We start from the raw sequence: 22,301 nt of genomic DNA on the forward strand, positions 1-22,301 counted from the left end.
TTTATTGGTGTACCATGTTTGATTTGTCCCTGATACCTTTGGAGTTTTTCTGAGAAATGGAGCAGTAATACAGCATCAACTTATTAAAATACATTTTAAGCCTTTTAATTTTCTGTGCTATTTTTGAAAGGGAATGGAGGGAGGGGAGTTCTGTCCCGAGATAATCATAGGTTCCATAAGGATAATCCTTTATCACCTTTTGCTCAAAAGTATGGATATCCATTTAGGCAAACTTGGGAGGTTGGATGCATACTATGGCTTATGTGGTTGACAAAGATTGGTGCTATTGGTATACAGAAGCAATCAGGATGAGCAGAAAGCTGCTGCTTGAAAGGAAGAAAATGAGCTGGAAGAACTGGGATACCTTCACTGAGCTGAAGGGGTCTTGAAATTGGGATTCATTTCTGAGCAGCTGCTGGTATGTCAGAGGCTTGGAATTGGCCTGGTAAATCTAAAACTGTCTCAGCAGTGATTAGCTGACCTCACCCAAGTTCCAGGTCCTAGTCTGCCTGATCCTTTTTTCTTGAGCCCCAGAGCTAAAATGCTCCTGAGCGTGCTCCTATTGGTCGAGAAGGCCAACTAAAGTTCCCTTGCCCATGTTAGGAGGTGTACGCCTCCTGAACTAAAGATAGAAACAGCTGGCCCTTGCAAACAGCTAAAAGCCTCCAGACTAAGAGGTGTTCCCCACTCGGCAGCCAGACTCCTTGAGATACCCTTTCAGTAACAATACCAACGGCCTCCATGTCTCTACTCTGCCATAACAAAGGCTGTGGGCAGCACTTTGACCCCAATGCCAACCTTCCTGGTGAGTAATTCTGACTTTGCCAGGGGGCTCCCAAGTGCTGGGGGAGTGGTCAGTGTGGGCAGAATGTTAAAGGAGCAGAGAAATACAGTGTATCTGCCCTGCTTTAATTGGTCTGGGTGGTTTTCAGTTTTTTGTTGTTTTTTTTTTTTTTTTTTCCCTAAAGGAAAACCATGAGCATATAAATCTGGGGAAGAAGTAAGAGTAGTGATATTTGGTATAGTTGCCTTTCCTTGATCCTTCTGCTGGTATCCACAGATTCCTGTTGCCATCACCCTGGGGTCCCAATCTTCCACGATGCACTTAAGGTGAGGAGTAGGCAAGAAGGGATAGCAAGACCATTTCCCAAAGGAAATATACCCAGGAATCTAAGCTGAGCTGGGTCTTTTGTTACCAGGGTTGGTCCTGCTGCCGGAAGCGAACTGTAGATTTCTCTGAGTTCTTAAACATCAAGGTAAATTATTTACTTCCTTGGATTCTGTCCCTAATAGAAGGATTCTATCCCTAATCCTTCTTTCCTTATCTGTACTAGGGCTGTACTGTGGGACCACACTGTGCTGAGAAGCTCCCTGAGGCCCCTCAACCTGAGGTGCCTGCCACAAGCAGTTCACTTCAGGAGCAAAAACCTCTGAATACGATTCCAAAGTCAGCAGAGACTTTGCGTCGGGAGAGGCCCAAGTAAAGAGGAGAAAGTCCCTGGGTTTTTCCTACATTCATGGAGCTTCCTAGAAGTGATTAATGGGTCACTGGGGCTTGGGTACTAGGGATATGATATGGGGCAAGTGTTAGGGTTTGTGTATATTTTATACCTTAGGAGAAATTTGTATCCAGAAATAATGTCTTTGCTTTAAGGTTGGTATGGGGGTGATGGGATAGGTGTTTAGAATCAATAGAGTAGATAGCTCCTCATAAATAAATACTTAGTTATAATACAAGAGAGATTGTTGAGGATGACCTGCCTTTTTTTTTCATTATGGAAAACATTAAAATGAGTTTTAGATCAAGAAAAAGATGCAGTATTGGCAGCCAAGAGGCCGTAGAGAATAAATTAATTTTGTGGAAGTAGCATGAACAACAGAAGAAAGTCATGTTAGGTCCACAATTAGAAGAGGATGAGGATATAATGGGAGTTCTGCAGAGCAATGTTAGATTGAGAGCAACTGAGTAGATGGGCAGAAAAACTCTAGGGATTTCCCCAGGGTTCAGGGACTTGGGATGTCCACAAAGAAGATTATTGGCAATGGAGTTGCTACTCAACTTTTCCAACCCTGCCACCACTTTCACCAGATCTCTTTGACACCATTACCACTGGTGGGAGTGTTGGAGCTGATGATCATGGTTAATGGGTCAGAACTAAATCACCCCACCCATACCCCATAGGTCAGATTTCCCTCCAAAGCTGCTTCCACTAAATATATCCCAAGCACTGGAAATGGCATTGGAACAGAAGGAATTGGATCAGGAACCTGGAACAGGTAAGTGGGTCCTCAGTAGGACAGGCTTTGCAGACTGAAATTTAGTGCAAGTGGCAATTAGGTGGAGGGAATAGATAGGTTCCTGACTCTGTTTCCTTTGCCCAGGACTTGACAGTAGTCTGATCCGGACTGGTTCCAGCTGCCAGAATCCAGGATGTGATGCTGTGAGTGAGAGCTTATAGAGGGTGCAATCATGTAGCTGAGAGATACTATACCTGGGATGACAGATATGAGGGTGTGTGGGGTATACTTTAGAATGACCTGATTCTTCTGATTCTCCTTTACCCATCTTAGATTTACCAAAGCCCTGAGAGTGATGCTACTCCATGTACTTACCACCCAGGAGCACCTCGATTCCATGAGGGGTGAGAGAGGGGACTGGGTATGGTCTATAAGACCAGTTTCTCCCACTGTTTGATAAGGGGGACATGGGGGCTCATGGAGAGGGGAAAGGAGATTCAGTTGAATTACCTTCCTACCTCAGGATGAAGTCTTGGAGCTGTTGTGGTATCCAGACCCTGGATTTTGGGGCATTCCTGGCACAGCCAGGATGCAGAGTTGGTAGGCATGACTGGGGGAAGCAGGTAAGCCCCAGCTTTCCCGAACTTTTGATTAGAACCCAATTTCAGAAATAATTTCCCCCTCCTTGTACCTCATGGCCAAGCTCTCTAACTCCTCCCTTTTGTACAAACCAAGTAAGATTCTGTTCCTTACCTTCAGCAGCCTGGAGGCTTTGCAATATGAAGTAGTGTTAATCTTTTCTGAGATTCTGTGTCTCTTCTTTGACACACCTGAGAACTTTCCTTGGGTTAAGCATTCATTCTTACCACATACATTTCACATCTTCTCTTTAGCTGCCAGCATCTTGCCGTCATGATTGGCATCAGACAGAGTCCTTAGTAGTGGTGACTGTATACGGCCAGATTCCACTTCCTGCGTTCAACTGGGTGAAGGCCAGTCAAACTGAGGTGAGGAGTGTCTGATCCTGGATGGGAGGCTGGTGAATTGAGGGATACAGCAGTTTTACAGGCAGAGCTGCTGTATGCAGCGAACATGTGGGCTCCATAGTCCCCTGAGAGGAGGGTAGAGCTAGTAGGTCAGGGCTATCTGGCTGACCTGTGGATATAGGGCTCACACCTCTGGGCTGGTTCTCTGTTGTAATAACTTGTTCTTACCTTCTGGGATTGTTACTGCCCCTGTAATTCTTCCCTCTCAGCTTCATGTCCACATTGTCTTTGATGGTAACCGTGTGTTCCAGGCACAGATGAAGCTCTGGGGGGTAAGTGAAGATAAGGGACACGATGGGGGGATCATGGGGTGAAAAGAAGGGCCAGACTGGAATGAATAGCCATTGTCTTGAGGGAAGGAAATCTGGTGGGAAAGTAGAGGTTTTCTCTTCATTTGCTTAGTCTTTCTCCCCCTTTCTCTCCCTTTTTTCTCTCCCCTCCTTCTTCTCTCCTTTCCTCTTTCTTTCTTATTATCTCATTTTATTCCTCCCCTATCTTGTTTTGCCCACCTTACATTTGTTTATTTTTCTTTGTCATTAATTACTACCCCACCCTCACCCCAATCCTTTTGATTTCCTCATTTTCTTCTTCTTCTGTGTTCCTCTATCTTTTCCTCCTCCTCAGGTCATAAACGTGGAGCAGAGCTCTGTCTCCTTGATGCCATCTCGGGTTGAAATCTCCTTGGTCAAGGCTGACCCAGGATCCTGGGCCCAGCTGGAGCACCCCGATGCACTAGCTGAGAAGGCTAAGGCAGGGATTGGGTTAGAGATGGATGAGGAAGAATCTGAGGATTCAGATGATGATCTGAGCTGGACAGAGGAGGAGGAAGAGGAGGAAGCAATGGGGGAATAGTGACACCAGTCAAGTATCTAGATAAGACCTCAGTGATTCCCTTAGAATCTCAGAGACCAGGATATGGTTGGCCATGTGGTGTCATTGAGCAGCAGCAGGCTGAAGGAGGGGAGAACAAAAGTGTCCAAACCATGCTGTTTTTTCCCTTAAATAAATCTTGTATTCTGCAGTTTCACATAGTGTCGTTCTCTCACCTCACTAAGATTGTATTCATTCCTCCCTACTTCTGTGTGTCTTTAACACATGTGTGAAAACAAGCACATGTACATTCAATCTGTTCTTTATAATCACCAGGTAATCTACTGAATACTTATTGTGTTCCCAGTTGTATATTAGGTGGTTTAGAGCTATCTTTTTTTTTTTTTAATATTCAGTAAGAACCATAACACTATTTTTTTTTACTTTTTAAAAAAATTTTTTTTCCAGCTTAGAGCTATCTATCTGAGAAACAAAAGTCTTATTTGTTCCCCTCAGGAAAATTATAGTCTGGCTGACAGACTAATCCACATGAAATAATAATAAACATTATCAGGTGGTTTAACTGAGTGTTAAATTGTGCAGTACAGTTATTAAGACCTATAGTTGTTGAGAGAGAGTGGAGCGATTAATGTGGACTATAGTAGAAAGGGAAAGCTCCATGGAAGAATGTTTTTTAATAGCTATGTTGGGACACAATTCACATACCATACAATTCACCCATTTAAAGTGTAAAATTCAGTGATTTTTTTTTTTAGTATACTCAGAGTTGTGCAACCACTATCAATTTTCATCACTCCAACAAGAAACCCTGTACCCGTTAGTGTACCCAGCCACTATCAGTATCCCCCCAAAATCATAGCTGTGGGCAACCACTAATCTACTTTCTGACTCTATGGATTTTCCTATAATGGATATTTCATATGATTGGAATCATGTAATACGTGGTCTTTTGTAAGAGGCTTCTTTCACTTAGCATAATCTTTTCACGGTTCCTCCATGTTCTAACATGTATCAGTACCTTATTCCTTTTATGGATGAATAATATTCCATTGTGTGGCTATACTACATTATGTTTATTTCATCAACTGAGGTACATTTGGGTTGTTTCCATTATTCTGAATAATGCTCCTATGAACATTTATATACAAGTTTTTATGTGGACTTTTGTTTTCACTTCTCCTGGATATATACCTAGATGTATAATTTCTGGGTCAAATGGTAACTTTAACCTCTTAAGAAACTACAAGACTGTTTTCCAAAGGGGCTGTACCATTTTACATTTCCAACAGCAGTGTAAGGGTTCCAGTTTCTCCCCATCTTCAATAACACTTGTTATTTGTTCTTTTTTTAATGGGTGTGAAGCGGAATTTCATTATGGTTTTAACTGCATTTCCCCAATGCTAATGATTTTGAGCATCTTTTCATGTGCTTATTGGCCATTTGTGTTCTTATTTGGAGAAATGTCTATTCAAGTCCTTTGCCCATTTGTTAAACTTGTTGTCTTTTTATTGCATTGTAAGAATTTTTTTAAGATTTTACTTATTTATTTGACAGACAGAGATCACAACTAGGCAGAGAGGCAGGCAGAGAGAGAGGAGGAAGGAGGCTCCCCGCTGAGCAGAGAGCCCAATGGAGGGCTCGATCCCAGGACCCCGGGATCATGACCTGAGCCGAAGGCAGAGGCTTTAACCCACTGAGCCACCCAGGCGACCCAAGAATTTTTTTAATATATTCTGGAGACAAGTCTCTTGTCAGATATATGACTTGGAAATATTTTCTCCCATTCTTTGTTTTGTCTTTCTACTTCCTTGATGGTGTCCTTTGGTACACGAACATCTTTAACCTCTATGAAGTCTAATTTATCTTTTCTTTGGTTGCTTATATTTTTTGATAACCAAAACATTGCTTAATTCGAGGTCATAAAGAGGATTAGCTCCTATGTTTTTGAAGGGTTTTATAGTTTTACATTTAGGTCTTTGATCCATTTTGAGTTATTTTTTGTATATGGCATGAGGTAGGGACCCAACTTTATGTTTTTGCATGTGGATATCTAGTTGTCCCAGCATCATTTTTTGAGAAGGCTATTCTGTTCCCACTGGGTTGTCTTGGCACCTAGTTGAAAATCAATTGACCAAAAATGTAAGGGGTAAGAAATAAATTTTGAATGGAAATTTTTAGAAATGAGAAATTTTGATGGGTATGGAAGAGTGGGGAGAGCCAAGCTGAGGCTGGAAGGTGTTTTGTTTTACTTTTTGTGTTTTATTTTAAATTCCTGAAGTAATACTCAGGAATTACTCAAGGTAAAATACTCAGTGCAGAAGTATGTAAAGTAAAAAGTAAATGTTACTCTTTAGACTCCTTCCAAGCTTAGTCCCTTTGCTATTTGTAACCACTGCTAACATATCAGAGGATGCGTTTAAGGGAGGGAACAAAAAAGTTAGTTGAGTTAAGCTGGATTGGAAGGAGGCTAAAATTCTAGATTAAGGATTTTGAACATGATTTAAAAGAGAGTTAGAGTTAAACTCTATTACTGAAACTCATAGCACACTATATTGAACTTGAATAAAATTTTAAAAAGAGAAAGGCAGTATACGCCTTTTAAAAATGTAGATTCTTATTTATTTATTTATTTATTTATTTATTTATTTTTAAAGATTTTATTTATTTATTTGACAGAGAGAGATCACAAGTAGGCATAGAGGCAGGCAGAGAGAGAGAGAGGTGGAAGCAGACTCCCAGGACCCTGAGATCATGACCTGAGCCGAAGGCAGCGGCTTAACCCACTGAGCCACCCAGGCGCCCTGTAGATTCTTTTTTAAAAGCTTATTTATTTATTTATTTGAGAAAGAGAGAGTGCGAGCAATAGCATAAGCAGGAGGGACAGAGAAAAAGGAAGAAACAGATGCCCTGCTGAGCAGGGAGCCCAATGCAGGGTTCCATCCCAGGACTCTGGGATCATGACCTGAGCTTAAGACAGTTGCGTAAATAAGCCACCCAGGTGACTCATTAAAATGTAGATTCGGGCGCCTGGGTGGCTTAGTGGATTAAGCCTCTGTCTTCCACTCTGGTCATGATCTCAGGTCCTAGGATCCAGCCCCACATCTGGGCTCTCTGCTCAGCAGGGAGCCTTCTGCCTGCCTCTCTGCCTACTTGTGATCACCGTCTGTCAAATAAATAAAATCTTAAAAAAAAAATAAATAAAATGTAGATTCTTAATCAGAGGAGTGATAATCTCTTGAGTCTCCCTTGAGTTGTATTTAGTCCCTGGCTACAGGGTGGCCAGGAATCTGGGAGATTCAAACTCTAAGAAACTTACACTAGGAAGTTTCACCAAGCCTCAAAATGATCTCAAATTCTTTTCATAGCACCCTTTTCTCTCAGTTCAGATTCAAGGAACGTAAGGTCTCATTGGGAGCTAGAAGTAAAATGGAGGTGGGAGAACGGACATGGGCGGCAAAGGAAAGGGGTCACAGGATAGCATGGCTGAGAATTTGGAGATTGAGGCAAGATTAGGGGATATTGGAGAATGCATCCAAGGAATGCATCTCTATGTCACAGAGAAGTTTGATCAGAGTTAAAGGGGCTTCCTGGATTTTCAGGATATTCAGCATTTCTGGCTCATTTCTCTGCTCTCATACTACAGATTTAAAGTGCAAATAATTTTCCCCTTTGACCTGAACCTTTCAGGTTCTTTCAAACCCTGGCAGCAGTTTACTTTTAATGTCATTTTTCTATAGGTGAGTTGACATCAATAGGGGCTTAGATGGACATTTTAAAAATTTAGAGGTGTAGAATGTGTATAGAAAAGTGCAGAAAGTGCACTGATCTTAAATGTACAACTTTTTTCTATCTTATCAAAATCAGGGGACCAGCAACTACCCAGAATTCCTGGAGAGGATGAAGGTGAAGAATCAGAAAGTTCAAGTAACCCTTGTTGTATATAAACTTGATCTATAAAATTTCAAGTTTACAGAATTAATAAAGTAACATACTTATTTTACACAGTCCAAAGCCTAAAATGTCAGAAAGTTTCAAACAGGTGCATAACATTAACAATAATAACAACAACAATAACCATAAGCTACTGTTTCTCATACAAACTAACCTGTCAGGCACTATGCTAAGAGCTTTGCATGCATTAGCTCATTTACTTCCCTACTTCCTATCATCACATGTACATATTGGTTCACATTGGCGCAAATCCTCTCCTTACTTCCTTTACACTTCTCATGTCTTCCCATTGCGTTTTGTATCCTGTTCCCTCACACCTTCCCAGAAACTTTACACTACTAATTATCCTTTCTCTCTCCTGTTTATTCAACCTTTCCCTCTCATTGGATATTTTCGTTGACCTTTAAACTTGCTCAAGTCTCCAATTTTACAAAAACAATTTCACTAGACTACATAACCCTTTCCAGCTGCTACTTAACTCCTTTCTCTCCTTTATAAGTGAACTTTTTATTTAAAAAAAAGATTTTATTTATTTATTTGACAGAGATCACAAGTAGGCAGAGAGGCAGGCAGAGGGGGAGGGGGAGCAGGCTCCCCACTGAGCAGAGAGCCTGATGCGGGGCTCCATCCCAAGACCCTGAGATCATGACCTGAGCCAAAGGCAGAGGCTTAACCCACTGAGCCCCCCAAGCGCCCCTGAACTTCTTGAAATAACTATTCATTTTTTATTTCCACCTTCCTATTCCCTTCAAAACACACTTTAATCTGACTTCCAACCCACTCAGTCTGTGGTGATAAGGTCACTTTGGGCCATCAAGTCACTAAATCCCGTGGATACTTTTTGGTCCTTGTCTTACTTGATCTCATAAGCAAAGACTGACACTCATAATGGTTTCTTCCTTGAAATACATTCAATACATTGGCTTCTATGACCCACAGCTTCTCTTGGTTTTCCTCCTACTTATCTGGCCACTCCTTTCAGTCTCCTTTGCAGGCTCTTCTTTTTCTACCTGGCCTCAGGACTTAGCCCTAGTTTTCTCTCTTCCTATGTATAACTCTTCTAGACATTCTCAGTTATGTCCGTGACTTAAAATACCACCTGCATCCAGATGACTCACACATGTTTATCTCTAGGTCATAGCTTTCCTTTGAGGTCCAGATTTGTATATTACAGTAATAATAGCTAACACATATATAGAACAGTGCTTGGCGTATATAGTAAGTACTATATAAGTGTTTGCTATTAATAGTACTACTATTACTCTTCTCTCTCGTCACCAAAAGCTTTCACTTCAGACTATTAGGTTGGGGTGTTTTTTTCTCTTAGGAGGGACACATCTTCAATATCCTGTTTATAATGTTTCAATAAGAAAATGGGATTTTCTTGACAGTCAGGTTTTGCTAGTCCACAAAGTGATAACATGTTGTGTTTTTGTTGTTGTTGTTGTTTTAGTGATAACATGTTTAACATATCATTCATTGCCTCAGCTCTCGGATTAAGGGAGATTGTATTCACCTGCTGAAGGAATAAAGCATCGTGTATAGAATGCCACTGTGCATTGCTTAAAGTAACATAGCTACTGATTAAAACTCATTCATTGCTGAGAGCTGTCCTAGAGCCATCTGAGAATATCCGAATCCTAAGAACCCAACTGGGGTCTTAGAAGAGGGGTCTTAGATGCCAAGCATAACACCAAGCCACTCTAGTCTAGCAGAGTCCCTTCGACAAGCCTATCTAGGCAACAACAAAGCACTTGGTGGATCAGTGATACCTCACATTGATATAACACCTTTCAAACAACTTTTACACCAGATTCAGAGTTACTATTTCTGGGATCCTTGCCTCCACTGTCCCCTTTCTCCCTTTCTGCTTCCCAAATCCCAGAACACTCGCTACAGGGAGAACTGAGCAGACCAATATAAATTCTTGCTGTCCAATTTCAACTTGGTCCTTGCAGCTGCTCAGCAACTCTTTTATTTGTCTCATACTTTCCCTGGCACTCTCCCCACAGAGGCTCTTAACAGATCTTCCTCTTCTCAAATTCCAGCTCCTCCTGTTCCACTCCTTCAGACTAATACACCTTCTTGAGATGCTTGACAATTCAATAACATTATTTTAAAGGGCTTTTTTTTTCTGTAGAGAATTTGAAGCATATACAAAAGTAGAATAGCATAACAAACCCCATTTACCACACACTCAGCTTCAACTAGTATCAATTCTCACATACTCATTTCATCTATTTCCTCCTTTCTACATTATTTTGGAGCATATCCCAGACATGATATCATTCCATACTTTAATATTTCAGCGTGTATCTTTAAGAGGTAAGGATCCTTTTTTAAGAAAAATCATAGTTGTAATACCATTTGCACACAGGACGCCTGGGTGGCTCAGTGGGTTAAAGCCTCTGCCTTCGGCTCGGGTCATGATCTCAGGGTCCTGGGATCGAGCCCCGCATCAGGTTCTCTGCTCAGCGGGGAGCCTGCTTCCTCCTCTCTCTCTTCCTGCCTCTCTGCCTACTTGTGATCTCTCTTTTTCAAATAAATGAATAAAATCTTTGAAAAAAAATACCATTCACACACAAAAGCAATGTTCCCTTTAATATCATTAAATGCCAATCAGTATTTAAATTTCCAGTAGTTTCATAAATGTCAAAAGAATTTTTTACACCTTTTTTTTGGAATCAGTATCAAAATAAAGCCTACACATTGTGATTGGTGGATATGTATTGTATGTCACTTTTATCTATCTTTTTAAATTAAGCTCTATGCCCACTGTGGGGCTTGAACTCATGACCCAGAGATCAAGTCATATGCTCCACCCACTGAGCCAGCCAGGCACCCCATATATGGGGTTTAAAACTTTAAAACTAAAGATTCTCTTTTATCCCTTTTTTTCTTACAACTTTTTATTGAGGAAATCAGATTATTTTCAGTAGTTTCACACAGTCTGGGTTTTGCTGTTTGCATCTCTGCTGTATAGTTTTAAATGTTTCCTTGACTTCTGTTACATATGTTGGTAAAATCAGTGTCTGTACCATGCATCCTCTATATCTGTTGTCCTGTTTTCAGTGGGATGGAGAAATTGTCCATGTGACCAAAGAAGTGGAAGGTGTCTGGCTTGGCAAGTGACTCAGGAAAGAGCTAGGACTCTTTAGCAGTACTGAAACAGATGGTTGGGGTCAGAGCTCAATAAATAGTAACAGAGGTCCAGGCAAGATAGATGGGTGAGGGGCTGTGCAGTGTCAGATTTCTATTCTGCTGGTATGTTGAGCAGGGCAGGCAAGGAAGTGGTGATCAGGCTGAAGTCAGAACTGGAAAAGAAGATGTAGTACTTGAGGCAGCAGTTGGGATTATTTCTCAGGGGATTACTCTACTTGCTATATCCTGTTTTCTAAATATATCTTATCCATTCATTCCCACCTCTGTGCCTTTCTCCAGGATGTTTCCTCTGCTTGGATTATCATCTCCTTTGTTTCCATTTATCCAAATCCTATTTATCTTTAATGGCCAGTGCAAGCTCTTTGTTTTCCATACTTTTGCTTGTGGAATCATAAAATATCTCTAAAAGGATAAATAAGAATATTGGTTGCTTGGGGTACCTGGGTATGTCAGTTGGTTAGGCATCTGACTCTTGGTTTTGGCTCAGGTTGTGATCTCAGGGTCACAGGGATTGAACACTGTCAGGCTCTGTACTCCACACGCATTCTCTTGAGATTCTCTCTCTAAAAAAATAAAACCTAAAGAAAAAAAATACTGATTGCTTTTCCAGGAAGGGAATTGGATGTCCAGAGAACACGGCTGGAAGGGAGAAAGATATTACCTATTTGTTGCAGGAGGGACAGTTAATTTGATGAAAATGTCTGCTATGAATTTGGTAGAAGTAGAAGCAGGGAGATTGAGTAGAATGAGGAGGGTCTGGAACAGCCTCTTCGGGGAGAGTGCCAGGGAACATATGAGACAAATAAAGGAGTTGCTGAGCAACTGCAAAGGCCATTTTGAAATTGGATAGCATGAATTTATGTTGGTCTGCTCTGTTCTCCCTGTAGCAAGTGTTCTAGGATTTGGGGAGCAGAAAGGAAGAAAGAGGACAGTGGAAGCAGGGATCCAAAAGACCATAACACTGAATCTGGTGTAACTGGGAAATAATAACTGATCTGGATAAATTGAAAGGTAAAGTACCTAAGGGTTCCACTGAGATTAGAGTTGAAGAGATCAGAGACATAAAAGTTGTTTGGAGAAGTGTTACATCAATGTGTGATATGAGTGATTAACCGAGGGCTTCATTGGTTCCCAGATGGGCTTGGCAAAGGGGCTCTTCTAGGACTCCAGGGTCCTTAGGTTTTGGATATTTTCAAATGGCTCTAGAATAGCCCTTAGCAATGACTGGGGTTTTAAGGAGGAATTCATCATTGAACTTGGAGCTTCTGCAAGAGGCATGGTGGGAGGAGTAGCAAAAAATTAAACTACTCTTTATTTAAATCTGTCTATTCTGTTATCTTTTTCTATCTCTATATAATATATACATGTATCTCAAATGAGAATATATATTTAATTCTTAGAACAGTGTATTAAAAGCATTATTATTATTATTATTATTATTATTATTATTATTTCTTAAAGATTTTATTTATTTGGGAGAGAGAGCCAGAGATAGAGAGAGCACAACCTGGGGGGAGAGAGAGAAGCAGGCTCCCTGCTCAGCAAGGCCTTGGGATCATGGCCTGAGCCAAAGATAGATGCTTAACTGACTGAGCCACCCAGGTGCCCTTATTATCATTTTTATAAAACACGAAGAAATTGAGCTTCAGGGGGGTTACATAATTTTCCCCAGGTCACAGAGCTATCAGGTATCAGAGCCTGGGACACAAATCTAGGTCTTGACTACAAAGCCCATGTTCTTTGGTGTTCCAGCAGTGTTTTCCAGCAAACACCTCCCTCCACTAAATGAATCCTATTTTGCCAGTGACATCTGTAATTGTGGATCCATTGTCACCAAAAATAGTTATACACCAAACTGAAAACTTTTGACAAGTAAGGATTTAATTGAGTAGGATGGACGAGATAGTTGAAGGCAGTGAAACTAATTGAAGATAATTGGCAGTGGTCCAGGGGAGAAAGTTAAGGCTGCAGACTAAGTGGGCATGGTAGTAAGAATGGAGGAAGGAGTCATAGATGTAAGAGGTATGTCTTAATTCAGGCTGCTGTGACAAAGTATCATAGACTGGGTATTTTATAAACAACAGAAATTTATTTTTCCACAGTTGAATTCTGATGAGGGGGATTACTCTACTTGCTATAGAGAGCAGAGAAAGGAAGCAAGCTCTCTCATGACTCTTAAAAGGGTACTAATCTTATTTATGTCCTCATCTAATCCTAATTACCTCCCAAAGGCCCTACCTCCCAATACCATCATACTGAGGGATAGGGTTTCAATATATGAATTGTAAGGGGACATAATCAGTCTGTAACAAGATAGTCCCCAGGTAAGAATGAAAGTAATGTGGCCATGCTCTTCTGTGTTTCTTAAACTTAACGCAACTCACTCCTTCCTCAACGTCTCTGTAATATCTGATCCCCCTTCCAGGTTTTTGAATAGCTGGCTCCTTCTTCTCATTCATATTTCAGCTCATGATAGGTAACCAATTCATTATCTTGAAAATTAATTAATAAAGAGAGAATCAAGCATATATCCTGCCTTTCCTATCTGAATTGGGTAACAAGATAGATGGAGTGGTACGTCTTTTTGCAAAACTATTCCAGTGAATGAAAAGAAATAATAAAATCAGAGCATCACTTTTTGGCAATCCTTGATAAATAGCTATAAGTAGTAAGCATCAACAGGTTTAAGATTATAAAGAGAGTGCTTTAAGTGCTTTAAGATTAGTAAGAGATGTCAGACATTGTGTCCATCCTATAGTCATACCAAAGAGATGGAACCCAAGTTTGATTTAGTCTTTCGATCCAGCTGCCAGTTTGTAGGAAATAGAGGAACTGCACAATGCCTGTGTAATCAGCAAAACCCACAGTGAGAAGCTTTACAGGTCAAACTGCTCAAGTTTCTACACAAAAGAATTACCTCTTAGAGAGGCCTTTCTTGACCATCGCCTCTAAATTAGCACCTTCTGTCCACGTTACTATCACATTACCCCGTTTGATTTTCCCCATAGCCTTTATCATCAACTGAGGTTTCTTTACATGAGAAACAGTATAGCATTAACAGTTAAGAGGACATATTATAACATCAGCCTGCCTGGATTCAAATCATGACTCCTCCACTTACTAGCTATATGACCTTAGACTACTTAAGAGTTATGTGCCTCAGTTTCCCCAACTGTAAAATGGGATTAATAATAGTGCCTATATCATAAGGTCATTAGTAGTATTAAATGAGTTAACATATCTAAAGAGCTTAGTATAGGTACTGATATAGGGTAAGCATTATAAAAATGATAGCACTATTAATGCTTAATCAGTTTTTTATTTGTACATTATTTCTTTCACTGGACTATAAGTCTGTACTTACACGCTATTCCCAGAACCTAAAACTGCCTAGCACATATATGAGACATGCTTAATAAATATTTGTTAAACGAAGGGCCTGAATTAGAGTAGCAAAGAATAGACAGGAAAGAGACATGTAAGGTATTATTTAAAAAGAAATAAACCTTGGACTTAGAGATTTTTTTTTCTGATATGGGATGAAATGGTATGAGATGACTACTCCAAGGCTTCAAGTTCAAGTAATAGGTAGAAGGTGAGTGCTTTTAACAAAAATAGGAGAAGTGGGAACTAGAAGTAATATTTGAAAATTCTGATAATTTTATTTTAGATATGAGCTTGAAATTATGGCAAAACATGAGTAGAAATGCTAGCAGGAAGTTAATTATAAATGCAAAATTGGAATTCATGAGAAAAGTCAGCACTGAAAATAGATTTGAGTATCATCTTCATCAATGTGACACTTAAATATTCAACTTTCATCCTTAAAAAAACAAAAACTCCAGAAGTTGAATAAATGGAAAATAAAATATTTGAACCCTTAAATTTATCCTACAGAGGAAGTCACTGTTAGTTTGGTGTATATCCTTTTCTATGCATTTGCGAACATATTGGCATATAACATGTAGGGACATAGTAAAAGTCCAAGTGGCTATCTATATACATATGGAGAAATTTGTTTTACTTTTTGGACAATTTGAAATCATTCTTTTTTTAAAAAAAGATTTTATTTTATTTATTTTTTTTTTGACAGAGATCACAAGTAGGCAGAGAGGCAGACAGAGGTGGGGGGAAGCAGGCTCCCTGCCAACAGGGATCCCGATGCAGGGCTCAATCCCAGGACCCTGGGATCATGACCTGAGCCAAAGGCAGAGGCTTAACCCACTGAGCCACCCAGGTGCCCCAATTTGAAACCATTCTATAGTATTTTTCCATTGCTTGCTTAATCATTAAATATGTCACTTTATGGTCCTTGAAGATATTTCCATGTCAGATCTCAGACATTCTTTTTTGTACTGTATTGTACTTGATTGTACATATATGCCATAATTTATCTATCTGTTCCCCTACAGATGGACACTTAGGTTGTTTCTAGGTTTTTGTTATTACAAATTATGCAGCAAGGAAAATCATTTGACATGTATCTTTGATTATTTGTGCTAGTATTTCTTTTCTTTTTTTAAAGATTTTATTTATTTATTTGACAGAGAGAGAGATCACAAGTAGGCAGAGAGGCAGGCAGAGAGAGAGGAGGAAGCAGGCTCCCTGCTGAGCAGACAGCCCAATGCGGGGCTCGATCCCAGGACCCTGGGATCATGACGTGAGCTGAAGGCAAAGGCTTTAACCCACTGAGCCACCCAGGCGCCCCTAGGGGGTGAGCATTTTTTTTTAACTGAATATCCATATATAGACTTTTGGTTAAACTTAGTTTTCAGTGGCGCCTGGATGGCTTAGATGGTTAAGTGTCTGCCTTTGGCTCAGGTCAGGATTCCAGAGTCTTGGGATTGAGTCCCCGCATTGGGTTCCCTGCTTATCGGGAGCCTGCTTTTCTCTAAAAAATAGTAACAACAATAATAATAACTAGTAAATTAACTAACTTAATTTTCAGCCCCATGTGTCATTCATACTCCTCTTGTCTTGGATCCTGGAGCCTTTCCATAGTTTTACTGGTGAAATTGCCCCTTCTCATCTGTATCCTTTTTTTCCAGTTTTTTTTTTTTTTAAATGTAAGCTCCATGCCCAGTGTGGAGCCCAACATGGGGCTTGTACTCACAGCCCTAAGATCAAGACATGAGCTGAGATCGAGAAATGGACACTTAACTGACCCATGCCCCTGGGTGGCTCTGTATCCTTTGCACTAGATCAGAATTTCTTCCTACTTACTATTTCAGGTACCATTTCTCAAATGGCTTTCCTGGTTCTAGAGAACACCTAGAACTTTTTGTCCTTTGGGTTTGTACATACTTTATATATTAGTATACTTTTAGTAGTGTCTCATAAGGATTCTGAAATGCTGTGTTTTTCATACTAAATTCCCACATAAGGGGTGCCTGGCTGGTTCAGTTGCAAGACCAGCGTGCAACCTGGTCTTAGGGTTGTAAGTTTGAGCCCTACCTTGGGTGTAGAGATTACTTTAAAAAATAGATAAATTCCCACATGTAACTGTCTCTCTATTCAGTTCTGCTTGTTTGTCTATTTTTTTTTAAGTAATCTGTACACCCAACGTGGGGCTCCATTTCACAACCCAGAGATCAAGAGTTTCATGCTCTACCGAGTGAGCCAGCCAGGCGCCCCTATTTGTTTATTCTTGAAGCTTATCACACTTTTATATAGTAATTTTATGTTGGGTAGGCAAGTCTTCCCTTATTTCTTTTTTCTATCTTTTAAAAGTTTCTTGTCTTTTTCTGTGTATTCTTTTTTTTTTTTTTAAAGATTTTATTTATTTATTTGACAGAGAGAGATCACAAGCAGACAGAGAGAGAGGAGGAAGCAGGCTCCCTGCTGAGCAGAGAGCCCGATACGGGGCTCGATCCCAGGACCCTGGGATCATGACCCGAGCCGAAGGCAGTGGCTTAACCCACTGAGCCACCCAGGCGCCCCTTTTTCTGTGTATTCTTTCAGATAAACTTCAGAACCAGCTTGTCTGGTATTCCCACCCTAGCCCCCCTCCAAATCCCAATGAGATTGTTATGGAAATTTGTAGTTATTTGAAATTTTTTTCAATTATGAAACCTCTCATTCAGGAATATTGTGCATCTATCTATATTTCAGATCTTCATACTTATAGCCTTCAGCAATATTTTTTAGTTTTATTCATGTAAATGTTTTGTACATATCTTTTTCGTGTGATTTTTTTTTTAAAGATTTTATTTATTTATCAGAGGGAGAGAGGGGGAGAGAGCCAGCACAGGCAGACAGAATGGCAGGCAGAGGCAGAGGGAGAAGCAGGCTCCCTGCTGAGCAAGGAGCCCGATGTGGGACTCGATCCCAGGACGCTGGGATCATGACCTGAGCCGAAGGCAGCTGCTTAACCAACTGAGCCACCCAGGCGTCAATCTCTACATCCAACTTGGGGCTTGAACTTGAAACCCTAAGGTAAGAATCAGATGCTCTACTGGCTGAGCCCCACAGGCACCCCTTTTTGTACATTCCTTGTTGGATTTACTTCTGTCATTTTTTCCCCACTACTATGAATGGGATCTTTTTCCCCATTATATATATTTTTTATTATTATGTGTTTTTTTGTTTTTAAAGATTTTATTTATTTAGGGGCGCCTGGGTGGCTCAGTGGGTTGAAGCCTCTGCCTTCAGCTCGGGTCATGGTCCCAGGGTCCTGGGATCGAGCCCCGCATCTGGCTTTCTGCTCAGCAGGGAGCCTGCTTCCAACTCTCTCTGCCCGCCTCTCTGCCTACTTGTGATCTCTACCTATCAAATAAATAAATAAATAATCTTTTACAAAAAGATTTTTTTAAATTTATTTGACAGAGAGCGAGCAAGAGAGGGAACACAAGCAGGGGGAGTGGGAGAGCGAGAGAAGCATCTTTCTTATATATCTTATCTTATATAAAGATTGGTATCTTTCATCAATTCTCAGATATTTTTTCTTCAAATCCTGCTGTTTTCTCTCTTCTTCACCTGAACTCCAGTTGGATATCACCTGTAAGGATGGGGCCTTTCAAACTTGGGCTGTGGGGGAGGGGGGCAATTGGGTACCTCAGTTGGTTAAGCATCTGACTCTTGGTTTTGGCTCAGGTCATGATCACATGGTGGTGGGATCAAGTCCACATTGGGCTCTGTGCTCAGCACGGGAGAGGGGGAGTTTCTGCTTCAGAGTCTCTCTCCTTCTCCCTCCCACTCAATCTCTCTCAGATAAGTAAATAAGTAAATAAATAGACTTAATCTGTAGGCCACCAGAAATCAGATGACTTCAGAGCAAAAGTGACATATATATATCACTATACACACTTATAAATATATCTTGAAATTTATTCCATATCACTGTATAATCTACCTCCTTCCTTTTTTTCATGTATTGAGGTATATAACTTATATTTTAGTAAAATACATATATCTTAAATATATATATATATATATTTTAAAATTTTATTTGTTTATTTGACAGGCAGTGATCACAAGTAGGCAGAGAGGCAGGCAGAGAGAGAGAGAGAGGAGGACGCATGCTCCCTGCTGAGCAGAAAGCCTGATGCGGGGCTCAATCCCATGACCCTTACATCATGATCTGAGCTGAAGGCAGAGGCTTAAACCACTGAGCCACCCAGGCACCCCAAGTATATATGTTTATATGTGTATACATTTATGTAAAAGCCCCCACCCAGGTCTAAATACAGAAAGAACATTTCTAGCACCACAGAAGGCTGGCTCCTTTTAAGATTTTATTTATTTATTTGAGAGAGAGAGTGTGTGTGTGTGTATGCACGAGGAGGGAAAGGAGCAGAGGGAGAGGGACAAGCAGACTCTGCACTGAGTGTGGAGCCTGACGTGGGGCTTGATCCCACAAACCTGAGATCATGACCTGAGCCAAAATCAAGAGTCAGGCCTTTAACTGACTGAGCCACCCAGACGCCCCGTGCGTTATTAGTTTTAATGAATAATGCCAAATTGCCTTCAAAGAGGATGTATTATATTAAATAACAATATACATGAGGGCCTGTTTCCCACCATCTTTGCCAACTATTAAATATTTTTGTCTTGGGACGCCTGGGTGGCTCAGTTGGTTGGACAACTGCCTTCAGCTCAGGTCATGATCCTGGAGTCCCGGGATCGAGTCCCGCATCAGGCTTCCAGCTCCATGGGGAGTCTGATTCTCTCTCCGACCTTCTCGCTCATACTCTCTCTCACTGTCTCTCTCTCAAATAAATAAATGAAATCTTTAAATATATTTTTGTCTTTGCCAATCTGACAGGTAACAACACATAGAAACATGTAGTTAATACATATTTTAACTAAAAATACATGCACATGGTAAGAAAATTCAAGCAATATAAAAGGATATACAATGAAAGTTATATATTACTCCTACTCCTAGTCCCTCGTTCCCTTGGTTCTTTCCAGAGACTACCACTAGTCTCAGTTTCTCATGAATCTTCCAGATACATTCTGTGCAAATCATGCACATGCAAGTATAAATTGGTGTATGTGTGTGTGTACATGTGTCTGAGTATCTCTATCTGGCAGATATTTTGATGAAAACAAATTTACCTTCCCCCTTCCCCTTAAAAATCTATCTATATCTATATACCTATATCCATTTCTTCTCCCTTTTGTTCACAAATGGCAGCAGGCTATTCACTCTGCTTTTTTCACAAGGTATCTTTGAGATTGTGTCATAATAATACATTTACAGCTGCCTTTTCTTTTTTTATGATTGTATCATTTATTTGACCAGTTCCAGGCATTTTCATTGTTTTCAGTATCTTGTTATTACACGCAGCCTCCTTTGTAATATAATATAATAATAATTGAAGTGTGTAATACATACTTCATTTGTATACATCTGCCAGTATATTTATAGGATAAATTCCTAGAAGTATGGTTCCTGGATCAAAGTGGTTAGTGGCGGATGTGATTCCCTGCCCAACTTCCATTCTACATCTTCCCCATTGTTATAGTGCTCATAAAGTTTGAAGCGGCGGAATTGATCTCAGCCCCAGCTTCTGGCTGGGGGGCACCACCCTCCTAACCCAATCAGGGTAAATCCATCCCCCATGCCTTAGTGATTGGTTCTGACTATCCAGGTCATAGCCAATGAATGCAAACCATTCTCCTGTCAAGGAGATTGTTCAGGAATGGGCCATTGGCCCAGTTCAAGTAAATGAAATGGTAGAGGATGTTTGTTGAAGTATATGGGAGAAGGTTTTGGTTTTGGTTTTGTTCTTTGCTCTTCTGAGACGGATAACAAGCCGATTTTGTCTTTTCTTTTGGACAGTGTGGTGTGGCTGATGTAGAGCCTTCTAATGCTACAGCCCTTTTGCTACCAAGAAGGAAGTCAAATTTATGATGAAGCTCACACTTTGGAAGACAGATCTGACAGAAGGACATTAGATCCTTGGTGATACTTTTGATCCATGGAATCAAATCAACTGCAAAGTTCTCTCATCTGCTGGAATTTGCATTTGTATGAACCAATAAATTCTCTTTATTGTTTAAGCCTATTAGAGTTAGGTTTTCTGTTACCACTAAAAAGGCATATGTACTTTAAAAGTTTTTGATAAGTTGCCTTCCAAAAGTTATACCAATTTATAATGCCAGCAACATAGTACAAGAGTGTCTGTTTTGCCCCACTCTTGCCAAAACAATGTATTGTCAAATTTTTTGATATTACCATTTTTACTGGAAATGAGTGTTATTGTGCTTTTAACACAGTCTTTTTATCATGAGTAAGGTTACGCATCTTTCTAATGTTTCAAAGTCGCACGTATTTCCTTTGTGTGTCTGTGAATATAGGTGTATATTGCTCATGTCCTCTGCCTAGTTTTCTATTTCTCTTTTTCTTATTGCTTTGTAGAAGCTTTTTGTATACTAAATAGAAAATCAGGCCTTTGTCAGATGGGTTGTAATGTATTTTAAGAGTTTCTCGTTTGGCTTTTGATTTTACCTTTATTTTCTATTTTTTTAATTTGCATTTTTTTCTATGCAGCATTTTACTCCCGTGCCATAAGTTTTTGTTTCTTCAGTTTCTTCTGTGATACCTCTTTCTTCTGTGCAACCTCCTCTTCTGGTTTAGGAGCAATATGCTCTTTTTCAGTAACGATCATCTTGATGTGGCCATGACAGCTCATGTACAGGTTAATCGGCCATGAGCCCTGTAAATTCTACACTGCATCTTGGGGGCTTTGTTCACCTGGATGTGCTCAATGACCAGAGAATCTACATCTAAACACTTAAGTTCAGCTTTACTCTCTCATTTTCAAGCATGTGCAGTAAAAACTCAGCACTCTTCTTGGGCCACTGACTTTGTGCCCAGCCCACTGTTTGGCCTGGGCACACCTACCAACTCCACCATTGTAGTGAGGGAATGGCACACACTGCTTCTGCAAAGTAACGTCTTTCAGGTACTTGATGGCTTTTTGGATATGTATACACTTGTCGGCCTGGGCAGTTCCATGTGTGTTATTAAAGAGAACACAGAGATTTGAACCTCTTGATATGTATGATTTCATAGGATTTTCTGGGTCAAGCAAATAGCAAACCGTTTTCAGAGGTCACCTCAGGCTGCTTAGGGGAAGAGGAAGAGCAGTGGCTCCTGGGAGAATTCATGAGAACTTGATCTCCTATTTTCATTTTTTAAAGATTTTATTTATTTATATATTTGACAGAGAGAGAGAGAGAGATAGCAAGTGAAGGAATACAAGCAGGGGGAATGAGAGAGGGAGAAACAGGCCTCCCACTGAGCAGAGAGCCTGATGTGGGGCTTGATCCCAGGACCCTAAGATGATGACCTGAGCCGAAGGCAGATGCTTAACAACTGAGCCACCCAGGCACCCCTATTTTTATATTTTTTAGTGGCCAAATATGTATAACATAAAATTTACCATATTTTTTTAAGATTTTATTTATTTATTTGAGAGAGAGAGAAAGCACAAGCAGGGGTTGGGGAAGAGGCTGAGGGTGAAGGAAAAGACTCCTTGCTGAACAGGGAGCCCCATGCAGGGCTCAGTCCCGGGACTCTGGAATCATGACCTGAGCAGAAGGCAGACACTTAACTCACTGAGC

General features: G+C 40.4%; 1 protein-coding gene and 1 pseudogene across 3 annotated transcripts; one reads left to right on the plus strand and one right to left on the minus strand.

Moving 5' to 3' along the window:
• The first annotated feature begins 8 nt into the window (after window positions 1–8).
• Window positions 9–21,242, plus strand: ITGB1BP2 (integrin subunit beta 1 binding protein 2). 3 transcript variants are annotated; one of them, XM_032330072.1, is made up of 12 exons: window positions 9–805; window positions 1,061–1,110; window positions 1,200–1,256; window positions 1,335–1,480; window positions 2,183–2,277; window positions 2,383–2,441; window positions 2,572–2,642; window positions 2,762–2,861; window positions 3,132–3,245; window positions 3,494–3,556; window positions 7,980–8,018; window positions 20,515–21,242. In XM_032330072.1, the coding sequence occupies exons 1-12, from the start codon at window positions 742–744 to the stop codon at window positions 20,584–20,586; spliced, it is 930 nt and encodes a 309-aa protein (XP_032185963.1). In that variant the 5' UTR covers window positions 9–741; the 3' UTR covers window positions 20,587–21,242. The 3 variants fall into 3 exon arrangements, with proteins under 3 accessions (XP_032185963.1, XP_032185965.1, XP_032185962.1); XM_032330074.1 differs by lacking the exon at window positions 7,980–8,018; XM_032330071.1 differs by lacking the exons at window positions 7,980–8,018; window positions 20,515–21,242 and adding an exon at window positions 3,909–4,311.
• On the minus strand, window positions 21,217–21,766 carry LOC116582273 (annotated as a pseudogene).
• Between the last annotated feature and the right edge of the window lie 535 nt (window positions 21,767–22,301).

The sequence above is a fragment of the Mustela erminea genome, chromosome X (genome assembly GCF_009829155.1).
Source record: "Mustela erminea isolate mMusErm1 chromosome X, mMusErm1.Pri, whole genome shotgun sequence".
NCBI lineage: Eukaryota > Metazoa > Chordata > Mammalia > Carnivora > Mustelidae > Mustela > Mustela erminea.